This window comes from Uloborus diversus, chromosome 4, assembly GCF_026930045.1.
Source record: "Uloborus diversus isolate 005 chromosome 4, Udiv.v.3.1, whole genome shotgun sequence".
NCBI lineage: Eukaryota > Metazoa > Arthropoda > Arachnida > Araneae > Uloboridae > Uloborus > Uloborus diversus.
Window position 1 is genome coordinate 179,528,638 of NC_072734.1, and position 20,858 is coordinate 179,549,495.

The window sequence follows — 20,858 nt, forward strand, 5'->3', positions numbered from 1 at the left end:
ACAATTTTAAATACATGTAACAACTCATTCACATTCTAACTTAACCAGCAACTGAACTGGCCTTTTTAATATGCCTCTTTCCGTTTTAATTTCGCAACTGCGAATTAATCCATCTCTTCCAGTAAAAGTCTTAACAACCTTTCCTAATCTCCACATGTTACGCGGTAAAAGTTCTTCTCTTATTACTACAATATCATTCACGTTTAGTTCTGTTTTCGTTTTGTGGTTTTTCGCACCGTTTACCGATTTTAATTGCAACAAATAGTCTTTGTAGAACAACTTCCAAAATCTATTTAAAAGTCTTTCACGATATTGATACATTTTACACATAATTTTCCTATTACTAGTAGGCACAAAGTCTGTATATTTCACTGGAGGCAAATTTAATGGTTTATTTCCTAAAAGAAAATGAGCAGGTGATAATACCTGGTATTCATGTTGATCATCCTCAATGTACGTCAGAGGTCTGTGGTTTATCACCGATTCTATTTCAATCAAAACAGTTTCCAACTCGTCGGCATGCAGTGAGGAGCGACCAAGTGTTTTTCTTAGCATAGTCTTGACTAATCGTACAAGTCTCTCATAGAAGCCACCCCACCATGCTCCTTTTTCTACGATGTATCTCCACTGTATACCTTTTGCAGCATAAAAATTCTTTACGTCAGGATGACTTAATACTTGCCACATCTTTTTAAGTTCTGCATCAGCTGCCTTGAATGTTCTTGCATTATCAGAATAGATAACAGAGCATAATCCTTTTCTTGACACGAATCTACGGAAAGCTTGCAAGAAAGATTCCGTAGTCAAGTTTTTAGTTAATTCCAGATGAATACCTCTAGTCACCGCACAGGTAATCAGAAGAATATAATACTTCGTATCTTCGTTTTTAACAAACAGAGGTCCAGCATAGTCCACGCCGATTACATCGAACGGATTTGATTTTTCGATTCTGGCAGATGGCAAAGGGGCTATGTCTTGCTGCATTGGTCTGGAATTAAACCGCTGGCAGATGATACATTTTCTTATAATACGTTTCACATTCTGCCGTCCTCTAACTATCCAATATTTTTCCCGAAGGTACCCAAGAGTACCTGCAATTCCCGAATGGAAAACTTTTTCATGTGCATCTCGCACCAAGATTTCAGTAAAATGAGTTTTTGATGGAATAATAATTGGATGTTTTTTGTAAAAACTCAAAGTCGATTTTTGTAGTCGGCCTCCTACTAACAATATCCCGTCTTCACTGAGGAATGGATTCAATTCACGAATTTTAGAATTTCTACTAATTTGATGTTCTTGTTTTAAACAAGTAATTTCGTCACTAAAATGCTCATGTTGAATTTCCTTTATCAAACTTAACTCTGCAGCGAAAAGTTCTTCAGCTCTTAAGGGACCTTTTTTCTTGTCAGCTTTACACCTTACATTATAAATAAATCTTTGTATCCATGCGGTCACCCTAACAGCTCGACTTAGTTTACTATACTTTTCGAGATTCAGAAGACTGTCAGAATTCACCGCAACAGAAGGTAGAACTGTATTTTCAGCAACACATTTCTTCTTTTCTAGCTCTACATCAGAAAGCCCAGATGTCAATGGCATTTTCTCGGGCCAATTGTTTTTTGATTCGGACAACCAATCTGGTCCGGATTTCCATAATTTTGATGACTATAAATGTTCAGCAGAACACCCACGTGACAATATATCACTCGGATTGTCGGATCCACTGCAATGTCCCCATGCATTAAATTTTGTTAAAGATTGTATTTCGGATACTCTATTCTTGACAAATAATTTCCATCGCTCAGGGGCACTTCGAATCCAATGTATTACGATCTGACTATCAGTCCACAAGTAAATGTTTTCTTCTTGAATGGAAAACAAATCTTTTAGATACTTTGCGAGTTTTGATGTCGTTAATGCAGCTAACAATTCTAGTCTTGGTATTGTGAGTTTTTGTTTAATCGGCGCAATTTTAGATTTTGCCATAACAAATGCTACAGTACAGTCCTCAACCGATCTTAAATACGCTACTGAACCGTAAGCTTTTATTGATGCATCACCAAATATATGCAATTCTTTATTCTTATTACGATTTAGTTCGCAAGGAAAATATTCGCGGCAAATTTCGAATTTCTTTAGAGTTTCTATTTCATCGCACCACTCGGACCACATTTGTTTGCATTCAATTGGAACTTCATCGTCAAGTTCTAAACCCAACTGCCAAAGATTTTGCATTATTAATTTCGCTCTCAATACAAAAGGTGAAATAAACCCTACCGGATCAAAAATAGTAGCGGTTACTTTTAATATGTTTCTTTTTGTGATTATTCTACATTTATTTAGTGTTTCAGACAACTTATCTATATTTAAAAACAATACATCTTTACTATTACACCAGTTAAGTCCTAGTACCTTTAAAGTATCATTGTGCTCTTTTTGTGCCTCAACAATTCCATTCTTATCCCAGATTTTTTCAAGCTCTTCTGAATTTGTACTAAATTGACGCAAATTCATTCCCGCTTCTTTAAGTACGTTATAAGCTTCAGTGCTTAACTTGAAGGCATGTTCTACGGAATCTGAACCGTAAAAAATGTCATCTACATAAATAAAATTATTTAACATCTTAAAAATCTCTGGATTTTCCACTGACAATTTCTTTATGTGATGTTTTATAGTACATGCGAGAATAAAACTGCTACAAGCAACTCCAAACGGAGCACGAGTCATACAATAATGTTTTATATTTAATTCATTGTCAAAATACAAAAATCGCAATGCGTCCCTATCAGTTTCTACAATCCCAATTTGATGAAAGGCTTTTTCGATATCTGCCGAAAACGCATATTTAAACTGCCTGAAACACAATATCAAATCTAAAATTGAAGGGTTTAAATTTGGGCCAGGTATCAAACATTGGTTTAAAGATACCTCATCATTAACTTTTGATGACGCATCATACACTATACGGACTTTAGTTTTTGACGCATTTTTTCTTACGACCGGAGAATGCGGCATGTAGTACATTGTATTACCATCGTGACTTTTAACGCCACATTCTTCAATTATTTTGTTCCTTAACTGATCATTTATGATATTATCATAATTTTCCCTAAGCCACTCATCATTAATTAATTTGTTAGATAAATACATAAGACGCAGTTTAGCATTTTCAAAGTTACTAGCAAAATGTTCATGATTTGACTTCCATAACAAACCAGCTTCATATCTCCCATTTTTGAAATTCAATTCACTTTCAAACTTTTTTATGACCAATTCATAGTTTTTATCATCTTTTTCCTCCAAACCCATATGATCTAAAGCCCAAAATTTTCTCAAACTATCATTAATTGAGCTATGATCCTCGCTTTCACATTGCGTAGCACCAATTGTAAACATAGAAGCACTAGATTGATTTTCCCCGAAAGCTCCAACTAACGACCACCCAAACAATGAAGAAACTGCAAATAACCTTTTACTAATTCGTTTCTTTTGCCCTGTTTGTACTTCCCAACACGAATCAGAACCCAGCAATAATTCTATTTCAGAGGACTCGCCATTATCGGCTAATTGTAAATTTTCCGTTTTCAACATTTCTAAAATACTTCTCGAGGGTACCTTTATAAGCGCTCCAGAAATTGTATCTGTTACAAGGGCTTCAATTGTTATACAACTATTAGGTTCATGCATACTTTTTAGTTTAACTTCGACAACATCATATTCTTTCAATTTACCCTTAATGTATCCAAAAGAATATATGTACAGTTTTTCCCTTCTTATACATTTTAATTTTAATTCCTTTGCTAATTCTGATTTAATGAACGTTTTTTGTGATCCTGAATCAAGCAAAATGCGCGTGATTCGACTTAACAAGCTATTTTTATCTGAAACATGAACAGTACAAGTTTGCAGATATATACCTTTATCAGCAGTTTCAGAAATTGTCTTTGAATTCAGCGACAAAGATGCAATCGCATTTTCTTTATCTTCAGAATCTGAAACAATTTTCCTACAGAACAATTTATTGTGATTTACACTGTTACAAACTTTGCAAGGTGGAATTTTTACCCTACATTTAAACGAAACGTGCCCTTTTCTAAAACATTTATAACAACGCCCTTGATTCTTTAGAATCATCCTTTTTTGTTCATTTGTTTTCTCACATTTTCTAACATCATGAGTATTTTCATTACAATAATAGCAGTATGAATTAGTCATTGTGGTTAGCGCCGAAGTTGTAGGAACACTTCTAGAGTAATTATTTTTATTCTGCGCAAACTCACTATTTGATTTCCTTTTCTTTGAATTTATAATTACATTCGAGGCTTCCAAACTTTCTACCTCTAATCTAATGAAATCCAAAAGCTCCGTGACGTTATACTGTTTTTTCGAATTACGTTTTCTATTAAATTCTAAATTCATATCATCAGGCAACAATTTTAAAATAATTGGTCCTAATAGACTCCCATACGATTCTGAAACAATCCCCAATGAGTTCAGACTTCTTATGTTTATTTCACAAGAATCGTAAAGTGTTCTTAAAGCTTTTACATTAGACGAATGCTTTACAGGATCCAAATTAAGAAGATTATTCATGTGGGAAGAAATAACTAAATCTACGCGTCCAAACCTTTCTTTAATCAAACCTATACAAGCGTCATAATTCTCATCTGAAAGTGAGAACCCAGATACTGCATTTAACACAGCTCCTCCTAATAACGATTTCAAATAAGTAAATTTTTCAATCTTTGATAATTCAGAATTATTCCCGATAGCATTTTCAAACGAATTAAAAAATTCCAAAAAATGGCTTGGATCTCCGTAATATTTAGAAATTGAAATCTTAGGCAAACGAATGTTATTTTTTACCTCATTTTTGCATGAAACAATGTGGTCACCAGTGGATTGATTTTGTACAGCATTTGAAATAGAATCTAATTTCTTTTTAGTTCTAAATTGACATAAACTAATTTTTTCCTCATACTCTAACACGGAACTATATTCCTTTTCTATTTCAGCTTCCTCCCCGACAAAACAATTAAATATCTGCTCATTAAGAATTTTTAACTCTGATTCTTTAGCATTAAGCAAATATAAATTTTCCTCAATTGCATTTCTATCAAAAGTTTCACTTTGCAGACCTGATTCTATACAATTTACAAGTTTAGTTACTGCAATCCGAATTGTTTTTCTAGCCGCTTTAAATTTATTAAGTTCAGCAGCTGTCTTTACTATATTACCTTCTACTGACATTTTTAATCGCTTACCTTTATGAAAAACTCGCACACACCAGTACTATCCAGACGATAGAAAATTCTGTAAGTGTAATTTTATCGAAACGGACGAAAACTGCCATGATGTACAAATCTATTCATTCCGTTGTCAAATTCAACTTAATGCGATATTTCAATCTTCATTCGATACTTCAGGACAGCGTTTTTCAACAATACGCCTGCTTCCAAATTACAACTTCTACTATTCTGAACTTCATTTATTCCATTCGAATTCATGCCACACTAGTTGGGCGCCAAAAATATGATATAATTTAAATTCAAGTAGTCAAGTTTCATAACTATTGATTAATTGACAAATGCATTCAAGTTAATTCTTTATTAGTTGACACGACATTTATCGTAGCTTCATGCACTACTACAACTTATCTATATAACTGACAAATTTCAGAAATTCAATGAATGATCAAGATTCGCATTAGGTGCGGTTACAGTATATAAACTAGTTCACGTGTGCAGATCTAATTTACATAAATAATTCTAACAGATGTGATTTACACATTAATCACAGAAGTCATAAAAGTTGAAAATGAAAATATTATTATATGACTAAGACATTTCATTAGTGAAGTAAAACATGCTTAAATGGTGCTTGGCTATTTTTTCAAGTTTTATGATTATTATTTTCCCTCCACCAAACTCTCAGGTAGAGACGTACCGAGTAGCACTTTGGCCGAGTACCGAGTATTCGGCCTTTCACTACTCGACCGAGTACCGAGTTACCGAGTACTCAGCCTTTCACTACTCGGCCAAGTTACCAAGTACCAATTATGTTTTAAGAAGAACCACCGACAAACATGTGATGAATTTTGAACCCTTTGTAATAGTAGTACTTCTTGTCCATATAATATTTTTTAAAACTTAATTCCTGCTGAAATTTAATTACACATTATATAAACAATTTTGTTTGTGTCAAAAATTTTACAAAAAAATTATTTTTAAAATTAAAAATAAATAAATAAAAGGTATGATTAATCAAGTTGGAATTGAAACAATATACCAATCAATTACCTATAGTTCTAGTCCGCCAAACATTAATAATTTTTAAAAGCAGATAAAACAAATGTGCAGGAACGCTGCAGACACGTGTTTCTGCGTTACAAGGAACATCTTTTTCTGTGCATAAAATGTGAGCTAAAGAATGTAAAGACATTTGACAAAAAAATCCGACTTTTGTCAGATGCCTTTAAATTCACGAGCTCCCATTTTGTGCATTGAAAAAGGAATTCCTTGTAACGCCAAAACACGTGTCTGCAGTGTTCCTGCACTGTGCTTTTAACGTTGTTTTATTTCCTTTAATTTTTTAAGCAAAGGTATTTTTATATTTTTTATAACTAATTTTTCTTTGTAGCAAAAATCCATTTTTAATGTTAATATTTCATATTTTCTATACTTACCTTTTTTTGCATAATTTTTAAAAAATAAGTTTTATTAACTTTGGGGACATTAAAATAAAGATTTATTCCATTGAAGCATTACAAACTTCATTATTCTCAAAATTTAAATTTGACTTATAAATTTTAATTGTAAATGATTGCAGAATATAATGCTTTCTCTTTTTTTTATGAATTTTAGTATCTGTCTTGGACAATATTCAATTTTTTGCAACTACTCGGTATTGGCCGAGTACCTGATCAGAATTTGGCCGAGTACCGAGTACTCGGCAAATTGGCTGAGTTGGCCAAGTACCGAGTAGTTACCGAGTACTCGGTACGTCTCTACTCTCAGGGGCAAAAGTCAGTTTGTTTATTTTCTTTAAATATTTATAGATAAAGTAGAAGTACTATTGTTAAAGATCTCATTTTTATATTATATTTTTTGATCTTTAACACTCCATAAATGTAACTAGATGGCAGCACCAGCTTGCGTGTGTTGTGTATTACATAACGGAAAGATGATGATCTAAAATGACGTCAGGAATAGGGTGTGGAAAACTGTCAGAATTGAATGCGTGATATCCGATTGGATAATTTGAGCTGTAGCGTCACCTTGCCATTTTGTTTGCTGAGCTGATTTATCTGTTCAGTTGGCGGTTGAACTTTTTACATTCAAGATGCTCTCAAGAAAGCGTCCTTCCCTAAAATTGTGCAAAAATGGCTGGAGCCGACATAGGAGAAAAAGAAAAAAATATACTGTGATACTATAAAATATTACGGTAACAGTGTTTATTCATAAATGAAATTTACCCAAGAAATTTATCGTAACCAAGGACTGCATTATGTAATATATTGTCATCTCCAATCGCATTCCTCCTCTCCTGAAATTTACCGGCTTCAACATGGACTCCACGCTCATTTGTTCTGCATTCCGGCTCATTTGGAAGAAAAATTGCAACTGAACTGCATTGTGTAATAGGAAAGGAAACACCCATTTCGTTTTTGTTGAACTCAACCAAATGAAGATAAAATGAAAAATATCTCGCGGCTTGTTCAACAAAAATTCCAACGCATTCAGCCGAATCATCAGGAAGTGTGTGCTTCGTAGTTCATAGGAACTAAAAGAAATATTCACCATTTTTTTATCTACAGACTGTTCTCGTGATAAAACTACTGATTACTTCTACTCCGCCACGCAGAAGAGTAAATATGCACAATTTGTGACGGTGAAATTATTGAGTGAAAAAAGTTGTGATCGTCGCATCTCAACTTCGCGATTTAGAAATGCATTGATATTAATGATTCGAATCTGTTATTAATGAGTTCCTATTATGTGCTAAATGTGAAGATCATGTCAATTATATATCCAAGTTAAAATTTAATAAATTGTTGTAAAATGGTAAGTTATTTGCCTCAGAGTTTCAAATATGATGGTTAATGATTTAATATTTTGATGGGAATTTAAATTCCAAAAATAATTGATGTGTCACAACGCTATGACTATCCACTATACATTCAATTTATTTGGCTAATTTTTAGTACACCTTTCGTCATGTTGTTGTATACACAAATTTTCATCATCATATCACCACCATTAATCATTTTACAACTATATTAAGTGATTGTGTTAAAAAAACAATTGTTTAGTAAATCGCAGTTATGATATTGTAAAAAGAGTCATCCACATCCACAAGTGCCGTTAAGCCTTGTGGGGTAGACGGGTTCATGAAATTGTGACAAGGGGAGCAGAGAGGGTGGCAAAAAGGGACATCACTTAGTTATTATAATGATTTAACATGTGACAAGAGGAGTAGCAAGGTGAAGTGTGACACTTTGTGACAAAGGGGAAGGGAGTCAAATATATTGAAAACACAAAGTAACATCACTTAAGGTTAGCACATTAGTACTTCTTCAAAATCTCATTTTACTCCTTCAAAACTCCTCCAAAACACCTTCATTTTATTGAGCAATCACAATTGCTTATTGCTTTTATTTTATTCGTGCGTCCTATCATTTTATTTTCCCACCGCCACTCTCCGCACCATCACCGTTGACCGACTCCTCACGATGATGAGCCAATAGGTTGCATCCATGTCCTACACACACGTGCATACATACACAACTATACACGCACACATACACACCCACAAACACATACACACACAAGCACATACACAAACACATACATACAGACACCTACACATACACACACATATACACAACAACCCACACACTCATGCCTGCACACACATACCCCCTACACACAAACACACATAACCCCCACACACAAACACACACACCTACATACACACACTCGTGATTGTGAAAAACATAATTTGAATTCAAGATGTCAAAATTCAAATTATTATTATTATTTTTATTTATTTTTTTTAATTTACGCCCACCAACGTCCTCTAGGACATTAGGCGCCTTCCAGTCCAATACAACAGAGATGCAGTAGCAGAGCGGGAAAGCTCCCTGAATACGACATCCTTCAGCACGTCGAGAAGAACGGGGCAATCAAAAAGATGCTCCCCTGTCATTTTCTTAGTCCTTTCCACATAGTGGGCACAGCAGGGAACTGGCCAGTCCGATTTTTAAAAAGATGGGCTTGTAAGCAGTCGTGACCAGTAATGAGACGAAAAGATGTAACCCCTTCAACTCTAGAGAGAAGGGAAAGTTGCATTCTTGTTTGGTCTTCAAGAAGACATGCCCAAGATTTTCCGCTGGCAATGCCACGGGGAGATGAATTCTTTTGAGCCTAATATTGCTCCCAGGATGTCGCTTGACGTTTCGAAGAGGGATCGGGAGGCAAGGTGGATTTAATGTTGAAGCCTCTGAAATTGAGTACGAACCCTGTTTGAGTAAAAGGTGTTTCAAGTTCCGTTTCTAGGTAGACTTTCATTGAAGAGTTTTTCTAAACATGCTGTCTCTTTCACCAAAACAGAAAAGGGGTTCCCCTATGATTTGAACTGTTTATCTCCAAATTTTTAATGTTGGCTCTTACATGCCTTTGTTTCTCACTGCCTTAAATATGTTTTTAATTTTTTTTTACTTCTAATTAATGTTTTATGTGTTAGTTTTTTTCTAAGTCATTTAGATGTGTTTTTAAAATAGTCAATAACTTGTAATTAATACCTAATATGTTAAATAAATTTTAAGTACTCTGAATACATAAGTTTTAATTATCAAGAGTGAAATGACATTCCAGTTAAGTCACTTTTATTTTTATCACTGGAAAATATTCAGATAAATGGATGTTCTGATTCAAAAATAAATTGTTAGTTTTAATATTGTTTTAAATTAATTCTTCTCCCATACAGTATCAAGATCTGATCAAGTTGTTAGAATCTCTTGACAGGATGACTGTTGCTTCTTTGTATAGAAAATACAGACCAAATGTGCAAATAGCTAACCATGCAAAACAATGGTAATCCCTTTGCATATTTATTAATTACATTCTTTCTTTTATTTATTTTTCACTATCCTGTAAATGGCAAAGGGCAATGCATTATAAAGAAAAAAAACCTCGAAATACATGCAAAAATGAATATTGGTACTATGTTTTTCAAATCTGGTGATGGGGGAATTATCCCCCCTCCCCTGTCACTCAAATGACGGGCCTACTTATTTCTTTTCCAGTGATGCAGTTTAATTGTCATAAATAGTCTAATCTCAATGCTACGTTCAAGTAAACAGCAATGTTGACTGTATTTACAATTTACCTGTGATATATATACTTTATTTCTCTTTCTCTCACTCTAATTTCATACTACGTACAACTGAGCAATATTTTCTTATTAATAAGTTTTAGCGTACAGATATGGCATTGATAATAGCTTTTGACATTTTTGATGAGGAGCTTTTTGACATGATGATTAAAACCATGGATTCATCTGTCAAAAACGTGTCAACACTGACTTGGGATTTTGAAGGACACTTGCATTTTTTTAAGCTTGTTAAGAGGTTAAAGATGAACCCCGCCCTAGAAAGTGATCAACAATCACAAGAGATGAAAATGTGGGACTGAACTCATTAATCCATAATGTCTGTTAAATGTTCCTTAAATGGTACAGACATTCAACATCCCAAAAAGTACTGTTCAAGATAATGTGATGAATTATGTGCAGTCTTGGAAAGCGCTCAAAGGACCAGTCTCTAGGCCAATATAGGAAAATGTCAGCTATTTCCCTGCTGCACACAGGACTGTGGTCTGCACACGGGTCTGGCATGACTCCGCTCAACTTACTTTTGTCCTCTTACTTGAAAACTGACATGAAAATCAGTCATGAATCATTTTTTAAACATTTGAACATTGTCAAAGAGACTTGCATTAAGGCTCTGAACGACATTCGGGAGAAAACCATCCATGACTCCTTCAATGCTCTCTCAGGAAGCTATCTATCAACTCAGGAGCAGTCAGGATTTTGAAACCTTTTACTGTGTTTTAAGGGCAGGATCAAAAACGATCTTTTAAGTGACTCATTGATATTACTTCCCGTACAGTTTATTTATGTACTACTCTGGTTAACATAAATTAAGGAAAAATCACAAAAATGACGTTCAATCTCAAAAAGTTACATGTAGAATTTTATGAAACTTACCCACAATATGCAACACATAGTAAAATATAAAATAGCATAAAAAGAAATTATCAGGCAATTATGGCAGCATAGAAATTAACACAGGCCTAAAATGAAAAAATTGAAAGTGGTAGTTTGCTATGGAAAAAGTACCTTAATGGACTATGATCCCCTCTAGAAGCAAAACAGCACATACAGTGATATGTGATGCTGTCAATTATTGAGTCTGTCAGTTCCACAGGAAGCGGCAGCCATTGTAAAGCAGTATCAAGCGTGGCAAGGGTCTGAGGGGGCGGGTTAAGCACAGCCAGACGTCTCCCTAAAGCATCCCGAATGTGCTCGATAGGATTTAAATCTGGAGATGAAGCTGGGTACTCCATGCTGATAATTGTAGCCTGTTGATGGTAATCATGTACAATGCGAGGTCTGTGTGATCTTGCGATATTGTCCTGTAACAGGAAAGCATCACCTATTGCCCTGGCATATGGGCACACATAAGCATCAAGAATGTCATCTCTATAAGTCTGAGCATTCACGGTTCCCTTGGAAAGACATGGAGATCTGTGCGTCCACCTAAAGAGATGCCACCCCAAACACAGACATTGCCTCTTTTGTATCCATCTCTTTCGCGGATGTTTGACGGATGATAACGGATTCCAGGTTATCTCGACATCAAATATGCCTACTTTTGCTTCCTAGACTAAATCTAGACTCTTCCGTAAAGAGAAAAGCCCTCTATGTATCAGGCGTCCAGTGGATATGTTGTCATGCCCACTGTAAACGGTCCCTTCTATGGCGAGGTGTGAGTGGCACATAAATGACTTTTCACCTCGCATACAGACCACCTTCATGAAGCCTTCTATGTACAGTTGGCATTGATACCAATCTTTCGGTGGCTGCAGGACGGAATGATCTGAGATGAGTCGGAGTAGTGGCTCTATTCCTACGTGCACATAACCTCAAAAATTGGTCATTGGCGCTTGTCGTAACTGTAGGTCGTCCTTGGCTGAACCTCCTGGATGCTGAATCTGTGGTTTGAAATTGGTTTCAAAGTCTATGAACCACAAAAGCACTCACATTTAGCCATCTGGTTACCTCCGTTTGACTTTGCCCTGCCTCTAGTCTCCCAATGGCTCTCCATCGAAGTTCTGCAGGCAAATAATGCGTGGAAGTCATTGTTACCAAATGGCTATCTCGGATTTCTTATGGCCGTATTACAGTGAAATTTATAGGCTTGCTCTCAAACATGGACATTTTATGCACCCCACAGATGACGCACTCGATTTCAGTGCTACTAATTTGCATATTGCACTTTTATTGAGCAACATATTCAAATTTTACATGTTTTAGCCTATTTTTGAGAGAGTTATCGCTTTTTTTATGATTTTTCCTTAATTTATGATAACAAGTGTTCACATACATATATTACAGGGTGCGGAGAAAGTTCCCACAATTTTATTAGATATTTCAATAGGCTGTAACTAACACATAATTCAACAAATCAACAAGTTAAAGCAATAAAAACTCTTTATTGAAACAATAATAATAACATTAAACAAAAGAATTATAACAATTGTTCAAAATTGGCTCCTTGGGCTTCAGTACATTTACGGAGCCGCAGTCTGAAATTGCCGACGATGCTAGCGCACGCATCCACGGTTATCTCATTCCAGGCAAGCCTAAGAACCGTTTTGAGCATGTCAACGGTGGCGTATTGTTTTCCCGAGATTTTTTTCCTCCAAGGTTGACCACACCGAGTAATCCATCAGATTGAGGTCCGATGAGTTAGGAGCCAAACATCCTTGCCCCAAAAACTTGGGAACAGATCTTCGCAGATGGCAATCGTCGATCGGGCCGAATGCGCAGGAGCCCAGTCTTGTTGGAGTGTAAAGCCATCTTGGCCAAAGTGTGCTGTTGCCCATGGCCTTAGTACATCGCATAGAACCCGCTGCTGATAGCTCGCAGCATTAATTTTGACGTTTCTGTCAATGAAAATAAGCGGTGTCTTCCCAGTGGCACAAATGCCAGCCCAGACCATTACGGAGCCTGGAAAGTGACCGTGTCCTATGATTTTTGCAGCAGCGGTCTTCTTCTGACCCTTCTTAAGCAGTTGGCGATGATTTTGACGGTTATTTGTGGGTTCGATGGTGAAGATCTTCTCATCGGTAAAGACAACCTTCGAAAGGCGAGCACCAGCGGTCAAGCGAAGCATCCGTCGAGCTTTTATCAATCTTTTCTGCTTCATTGTGTCATTGAGGAAGTGGAGGCAATTGATCTTGTAAGAACAAAGTCCCAACTTGTTTTTCACGATGGTTCAGACGCTTTTTTTGCTGATCTCCAGTTCTTTTGCCATCTTTCGCATTGAGTGCTCTGGATTGCGACGGATGCGATAGCGGATCTTCTATACATTCGCTTGAGTCGTTGCAGTGGTTGGACGACCACTCCGTGGGCGGTCGGCAGTCCCTCCAGTCTCCTTGTAGTGTTTCCAAGCGTCATAGACTGTTTTACTCTTAAATCCAGTCGTTCGAATAATATCGGCTGTTTTCATTCCCTTCTTGTTTAATTCAACGACAGTAACACGCACATTTTCAAAATTCTTAGCTCACTAACTCAATCAACTAACAAAGAACAAATGATTAAACCTCAAACAATTTTAATGCCAATAAACAATATATGCCAAATAAATTGTCAACATACGATTTTAACGCCAAAAAACGTTTTAAACAAAATTGTGGGAACTTTCTCCGCACCCTGTATTTCCTTCTATTTTTAATGTTTCTAAATCTTTCACCTGTTAATTAGGTGGCAATTTGCAATAACTGCTGTTCTTGAAGAAGATATTCGTCGCAAGCGCCGTAACTGGTCTTGGGATAATATGAAATCCCACCTCGACAATTGTAAGAAGTACAAAGAGCTTTATGTCATGAAGTTATCTGGTAAAAAAATGAATCACGAAACTGTTGCAGAGTTAAATGTAAGTATTTTTACTTCTACAACTGTTATTATTTATTGATTTTTAAATTATTTTCATTGAAATTCTTAAATCACTCTCAAACTAAAAGTACTGAAAACACTTTAGTTAATGAACAATTTTCCACGACTATCTTCGTTTCTCCCTTAGCTTCTCAATGTTAAAAGTTCTCTTATGAAAGCCTGGCAATCCCCTCTCAAAAGCCACTTGTATCTCTTAGCCATTTTGTTTTCCCTATTTCCAATTTGATCATGAAACATGTTTTTTCTCTACTTTAATATTTTGGCAAATAATTGAAGTAGTTGCCATTTTATAAGAATGTTAAAGTTAACAAAATGTATTTTTTAATATAGAATCTTGAAATGGTGCTGGATCTGTTTAACATCACACTTGTCAGAAAGCAAGCAGAACTTGAAGTAAGAATTCCAGATCAATGGTTTATTCAGATATATATTTATATATGTTTTTAAGGGGAAAACTAGTTTAGGAGGTGAAAATTTTTGTTTTTCATGAATTTTTTTAACAGACACAAACTAATCAGATTTTTTTTCAACCTCGGAGGATAATTAATTTATTTTTTGAACCACACCTTGTAATTTTTTCAAGTCATGTTCACCTGAAATGCTGGAGTTAGAAGCTGCTGTTCATGGGTGATCTTAATCAGAGCTTGTTACTGGTGTACATTACCGAAGCCACTATTTTTGTCTGTAATCATTACAATTTTTCTTCCTCGTAAACAACACATTTCCTAAGGATATGAACCTAATTGTGATAAAATAAGTTGAAAATTGCATGTTTTTGAGGTGTTTAATTACATTGTCATGTTTTTCTGTTATTATTTTTCACATGAAAAAAAAAATTATTATTATCTTCCCAGAGTTGGGTTCATATAGATTATAATTGAATAAAGAATATTCACACAAACCTTCAGAACGATTGGTCAATAACTCTTTGAGCTAGAATGCCCACCAAGTGAAAAAAAGTTGTTTCAAGAAAAACGCATTTGAAAAAAGCAGCTGTGAACGTTCTCGAATCTCCACTGTAACTTTAGTGCTCATAGCATCGGAATTTTCACTGAAATTTTGGCAAAATATTCTTGAATAGTTTTCCCAACATTTTATTTTATGTTATAAAAAAGAAGTGAATTTTTTTACCCGTCTAAACTGATCCCCCACTTAAGTAAGTCATTCCAAGTTCCAAAATTAACAAAGTTCCAAAGCCGTTCCAAATTAAGTTCCAAACTGTTTATTACCTAAAACATGACTTTAATGATGTGTGAATTAATTAGTAATTGTATGGCTGCGATATTGCCCCTACTTAGATATAAAAATCAGAAACGTATAAAACGGATTTCACACACAGTGTGTGTACCCATAGTACACAAATTCCATTCTTTCTCAAGTTCAGTGCAACTCATATCCTTATTTGTGTAAGTTCGAGTTTGAAGTATAGTCTGTAATCAAACCCAGCAATAATGTTCTCTGTTGAAAATTTAACTGAACTTGTGTGAATTTCTTTAACAAGTTTTGCTCTAAATTTTAAAAACTTGACCAAAGTTTTAGTTAAATAATGTTCTGCATTAAAGCAATGTTCTTTTATTTTATTTATATCATAGATTTCTAACAGTCAACTTTTTAAAAAAATCTTTCAGTTGTTTTATATTTTTATACGTATTTTATGTACAATGAAGACTTGTATACCATTTTAGTTAAATTAAAAACTATTTCATACCTTTATTACTAGCTTAAAATAGATTGTTTCTTTATAAAATATGAAAAAAAAGTGGTTTATTGTTTTGATCTCTCACTTGATATACCTGGTAGCATATAAACAACCTTTACTCTGCTATTGACTTTGTAATAGTTTTGAGACTCTTGATTGGCCAGCCGATGAAAATGCTTCTGAGACGTTTTTTCCCCTTCGAACACATGTGAACAAATTTTGTTTCTTGGAAGTTCTGAGTTCACGTTTAAATTTTTATCTCTCGTCCCCCCCCCTTGCGTAACATCTAGTAAATCATGTTTTGAAATGAAACAATAATTAGAGCATGCAAAATAGGCTACAAAGGAGATGGATGACGTTTTACGTGATAGCCAATCAGCAGTCTCCAAATTTTTGCATGGTCTCTAGCAAAGTGAAAGTTGTTTAGATGCTACCTGGTATATGCACAGAAAGAGTTCAAAAAAAAGACATACCAAACTTGGCAGGCAGATGTAGTTAATTGAGACATGTAGGAAAACTTGCTACTAATATTTGGCTAAACTAGCAGACAAGGAATAGCCCCTATAGATGGCATTGTAGAGAAACCTTGCTGTGGATTTGCTGAGGGTTCCGAACCATTGATCCATAACTGAAACAAATGCTAGGGCAAGTAAGTACATCCATGTGCTGTCCTTGAGTCAATTTCAGGTCTAGGGAAAAGCAGCCACTTGCTCTGCCAATTGTGTGTTGGGGTGGTTTGAAGAATTGACATAATTTAATACAGTTTGACTTGAAGACAAAAGTAATGGGAATAAACTCAAGATTTCAGTGGGGGCGGGGGGGGGGGGGGGGGGAGATATAGATACCGGGGGAAATTTGGAGTTTGGTTGGGAAAAAAACTACGGTGCTCAGTTTTGAACATGATTGATGCCTTAAAATTCTAAAGATCCTTTTGAAGTTTACTTATTTCTTTTCAAACTTTGATTTCATAAATAATGGCATAGCTGTTTATCATTCAAAACTTACATTCTGCTACTTCATATCATAAATTTAGTTCATCTTTCCCATTAGTATATGCTCTTAATTCGTAATAAATATTTTACTTTGTAGGATTGCTAAGTAAAAATTTGTTTAAAATAATTTATAAAATATATTACTTTCCAATTTTAACAAGTAAGATTTTTTTTTAATTTTCGATTTCAGTTCTAAATACTTTGATTCTTGCACAACTTGCAATGAATGCTTGCACAGCATTCTTAAAACAACTGTTTTATTTGTCTCAAAAGAAAATATAATCTTAGTTAATCTGTTTTAAACAAATGTCCTTTATCAATATTAGTAACGTTATTTTGATATTCAAACTGCATTCAAGGTTTTCGGAGGATTAAAGCAATAGCGTAAATAAATGAATGTTTAGAAATCAATAGTGTAAACGCTGAACAAATATGCGTAGCTACAACTGGCAATCGTGTGTTTTAAGTCATATAGTTTTTTTTTTGCATATGAGGCAGTGAGAAGCAAAGGGACGTTAGTGCCGAAATTGAAAAATTGGAGATAACCAGTGTATGTACTAGGAGAACATCTCCTCTGTTGTGGAGAAAGAAATGGTACTAGTAGCCTAGGTAGGTTGTGTTATACAACATGATCTAGAATGTCTACCTGGGATCTGAACTTTAGGTGTGTTTTATTCAAAACTTTATAAAGTGCACTTACATCCCTTTGCTTCTCACTGCCTCATATGTACTGTCATTTTGAATTAAATAATAAATTCCAGAAAATAATGTTGCCTTTAAAGTTGCATTTCGTAAAAAGCAAAAAAAAAAATGTATTGTAAAATTCTCAATGCGATTTGACCTTATTTAAACTGTATTTGTATTTTAGTTACGGTTAAAAAATAAAATACTTTGCAATCTAAAGTGTGTGTAGAAGTATTACAGGATTTCAAGAATATACTTATGTCATCTTCTAAGTTTTCAATCTTTTATTTGATGCATAATAATGTTGAGTTTTTAAATACAAAAATTTTACTAATTAGGTAGTTTTTTATAAATTGAAAGTTAGTGTTTTGGTAATTTATTTGCTTTGAAGTCCTGTGTCTGTTGTGAATGTGAGTCATAAATTTAAATGTATAAAGTACTTTACTAGAAGTTATTTTCAGACTTCAAATGTGTAGTATAGTTATATCTCACTCTCTTTTTTGTAACGTACTCTACCCATTTATGTGTGCATATTCGTAAGCTGTTATAATTTGCAAAATTTTCTGTTTTTTGCACCTTTAAGGCACAAACAAAACAACACAAGGTGAGTTAGCTGTTAAGTGATGTTATGTGTTAGAGTTTTGAGTTTCATATTTTAGTGCATGAACCATTTGTCGTTTAGATTTTTTTTTCTTTCTATCTAGTTGAAAGCAGTTAGAAAGTTAATTGCAAAATGAAATGAAATATTGGGAGAAAATAGAACTTTAAATAGAATGGGGTCGTTTCCAAAATTTTAAAAGTATCTTTTTCTGAAAGAGCATGCCTAAAAACATAAGATCTGACCATTTTTTAAATAATTTGTTTAAGTTTAATGTTTAAAGAAAATATACTTAAATCGGTGCGCTTTCATTGTTTACGCTTCTGTCCAATATCACAAATGGTGAAATGCCATTCTGTGTTGCCATTCACAGTGCAAAATATTTAATTCGCATCTTTACTCAGGTGTATTGGCAACGATATGGTTAATAGCAAGCGTAGAGTGCAATTTTAATTCGCTTCTTGATTATCATAACGTGGAAACGCGATAGAAAAGTGCTCCAAAGAGCATCATTTCTGACGTCATCAAGACCACGTCTCGTTTGAAAAATCGGACATTTTAAAAAATTAACTAAAAAATAACTGTTGGGAAAATGAAAGCATTTTCTGGGTCCATGTTATTTTTTTTTTACTTATTCTATCAATTTCAGGGACAAAAAGTACTACTTTTGACTAAAGGAAACAACCCCATTGAGGGGGAAGTATCGTCATTTGCAGTTAATGAAAATGATTTTGTATTTATGTTTCTTGTTTGCATTTTGAGATAGAAATTTGGCACCTTTGGAATAGTTGTCTGCTTCTGTTTTGTTTTGATTGAAATTTTGAACGCAAGATATATGATTGGAAATGGCTTCTAAAATCAATAGATGGCTTGAAAGTTACTGCACTTTCCGAGAAGAAATATTCTCATCAGCTAATTATAGAGCAGTGTAAAACTTACAGTTATTGTCTTTCAAAAAGAGGTACATTGCAGACTTGATACATTAAGTTTGGAAGGGGAAAACGCGTTAAACTGAAAATAAAGATGGCAAAATGACCACGAAATTTTATCCTAAGAATGATTGAATGCAGATAAATGTAAAAACGTAAAATAATTTATCTTAAAAGAAAATCTGCTGGTTCAAAGATATTTCAAGAAAACTAGAAATGTCCTCCAGGGAACAAAGCTAAGGAAACAATTTTTTTAAAGAAAAAGTTGTTACGAACTCTGGATCCACACATCTAAATTTATTATATTAATAAATACATGGAAATGTATGATTTGTTGCATCATTTTTTTTTTTGTCGACTTCAGAAAAGGTTTTTAAAAGTTATATTGATGTTATTTAAAGATTAAACTTATTTCTTACTTTTTGAAAATTTTAACCTAAATAGTTTGATCCCCCCCCCCCTTTAAGTCTGTTTGGAGAGTGTGGTTCTATTTTTTTTTTCAATAAAAACTTTATTTTGTCTTATTTAGTGTTTTTTTAAACCATGAGTTGCCACCATGAGTCTAAGCCCTTCAAGTAATTATTTGCCAACAATTTAAAAATAAATCTACAGAAAGGAAATAGCAACACACAGCTATTACTATGTTGAAAAAAAAAAAAAAAAAAACTTAAATATATCTATATAAAGTGCAATCCTAAGCCAGTTCATTTAAGTAAGTGTTGCAAATCTATATGAAAAATGACTGATTTTATACCCGTGGTTTTCTTTTAAATATATCAGTGTAGTTAAGCAATGTTGTGGAACCTTCCTAAGATTATCTTCGATCTACTTGAAATGAAATCAACTAAATTGGTTCATTCATCAAGAAGAAAGGGGGGAGGCATACATTAGAAATTTAAATTGTCAGTGAAAGGAAAGGGAAAAAAAAAGTTTTAAAAATCACATGTGGGCAGAAATTAGATGCATTTATTTCTTCACTGACTGATATTTGATAGTTTTTTTTTTTTTAATCAAAACATTATTAATTATTATCAGCATGAAAAGCTTTTAATGGAATTTCATTGCCAAGATTCTAAAATGTTGAGCCCACAAACTGAACTATTTGTTGCTAGTTTTGCTCTGTGGCTCAAATATCTGTTGATAGCCCTTTATTTTTAGTTAAAATCACATCTTGCATAGTAGAAAGTTTCACTTTTAGAAATGGCTTGTTTATGTTATTGGTTGCATCATCATTTTTAGTGATATTACTTGAAGTTTAGAATAGCTTTTCTTACAAATCTTGCATGTCAATTTTGCTAATTTTATATAGGTTACTTGTAATAATCTTTCTTAAAAGATACACCAGCATGTAGTTTAATATACTCATCATTGTATTAAGCTCATTTCTTTTGCATTGAAAAAGGAAAGGCATTTCTTGTAACACTGAAACACATGTCTGCAGTAATCTGCAATTTGTGCTTTTTGACATTGTTTCTTATTAAACTCCATCTTTGTTTCAGTCAGAAGGAAGAATTACATTTTAAATGTGTTGATTGTACTCATGACTTTAAAAATAAATAAATAAATAAAATATTTAAAAAAAAAATCTAGCTGCGTGTTATATTGAAACTATCTCAAATATTAAAAATTCAGTTTGTTTTTACTTTACTTTTTAATTTTTCAAACAAAGGAAGTCTGTTTTATTTATTTATTTATTTATTAAACCTCAGTTTCTC

The 20,858-nt window shown here is 34.0% G+C and overlaps 1 protein-coding gene across 1 annotated transcript in view; it reads left to right on the plus strand.

The window, feature by feature from the left end:
• LOC129221025 (intermembrane lipid transfer protein Vps13-like) overlaps nt 1–20,858 on the plus strand; it is a 185,690-nt gene that overhangs the window by 21,583 nt on the left and 143,249 nt on the right. The window contains exons 9-11 of the mRNA XM_054855460.1: nt 9,988–10,094; nt 14,050–14,221; nt 14,572–14,634. Of these exons, the coding sequence (XP_054711435.1) occupies nt 9,988–10,094; nt 14,050–14,221; nt 14,572–14,634 (342 nt within the window). The remainder of the gene's footprint in view (nt 1–9,987; nt 10,095–14,049; nt 14,222–14,571; nt 14,635–20,858) is intronic.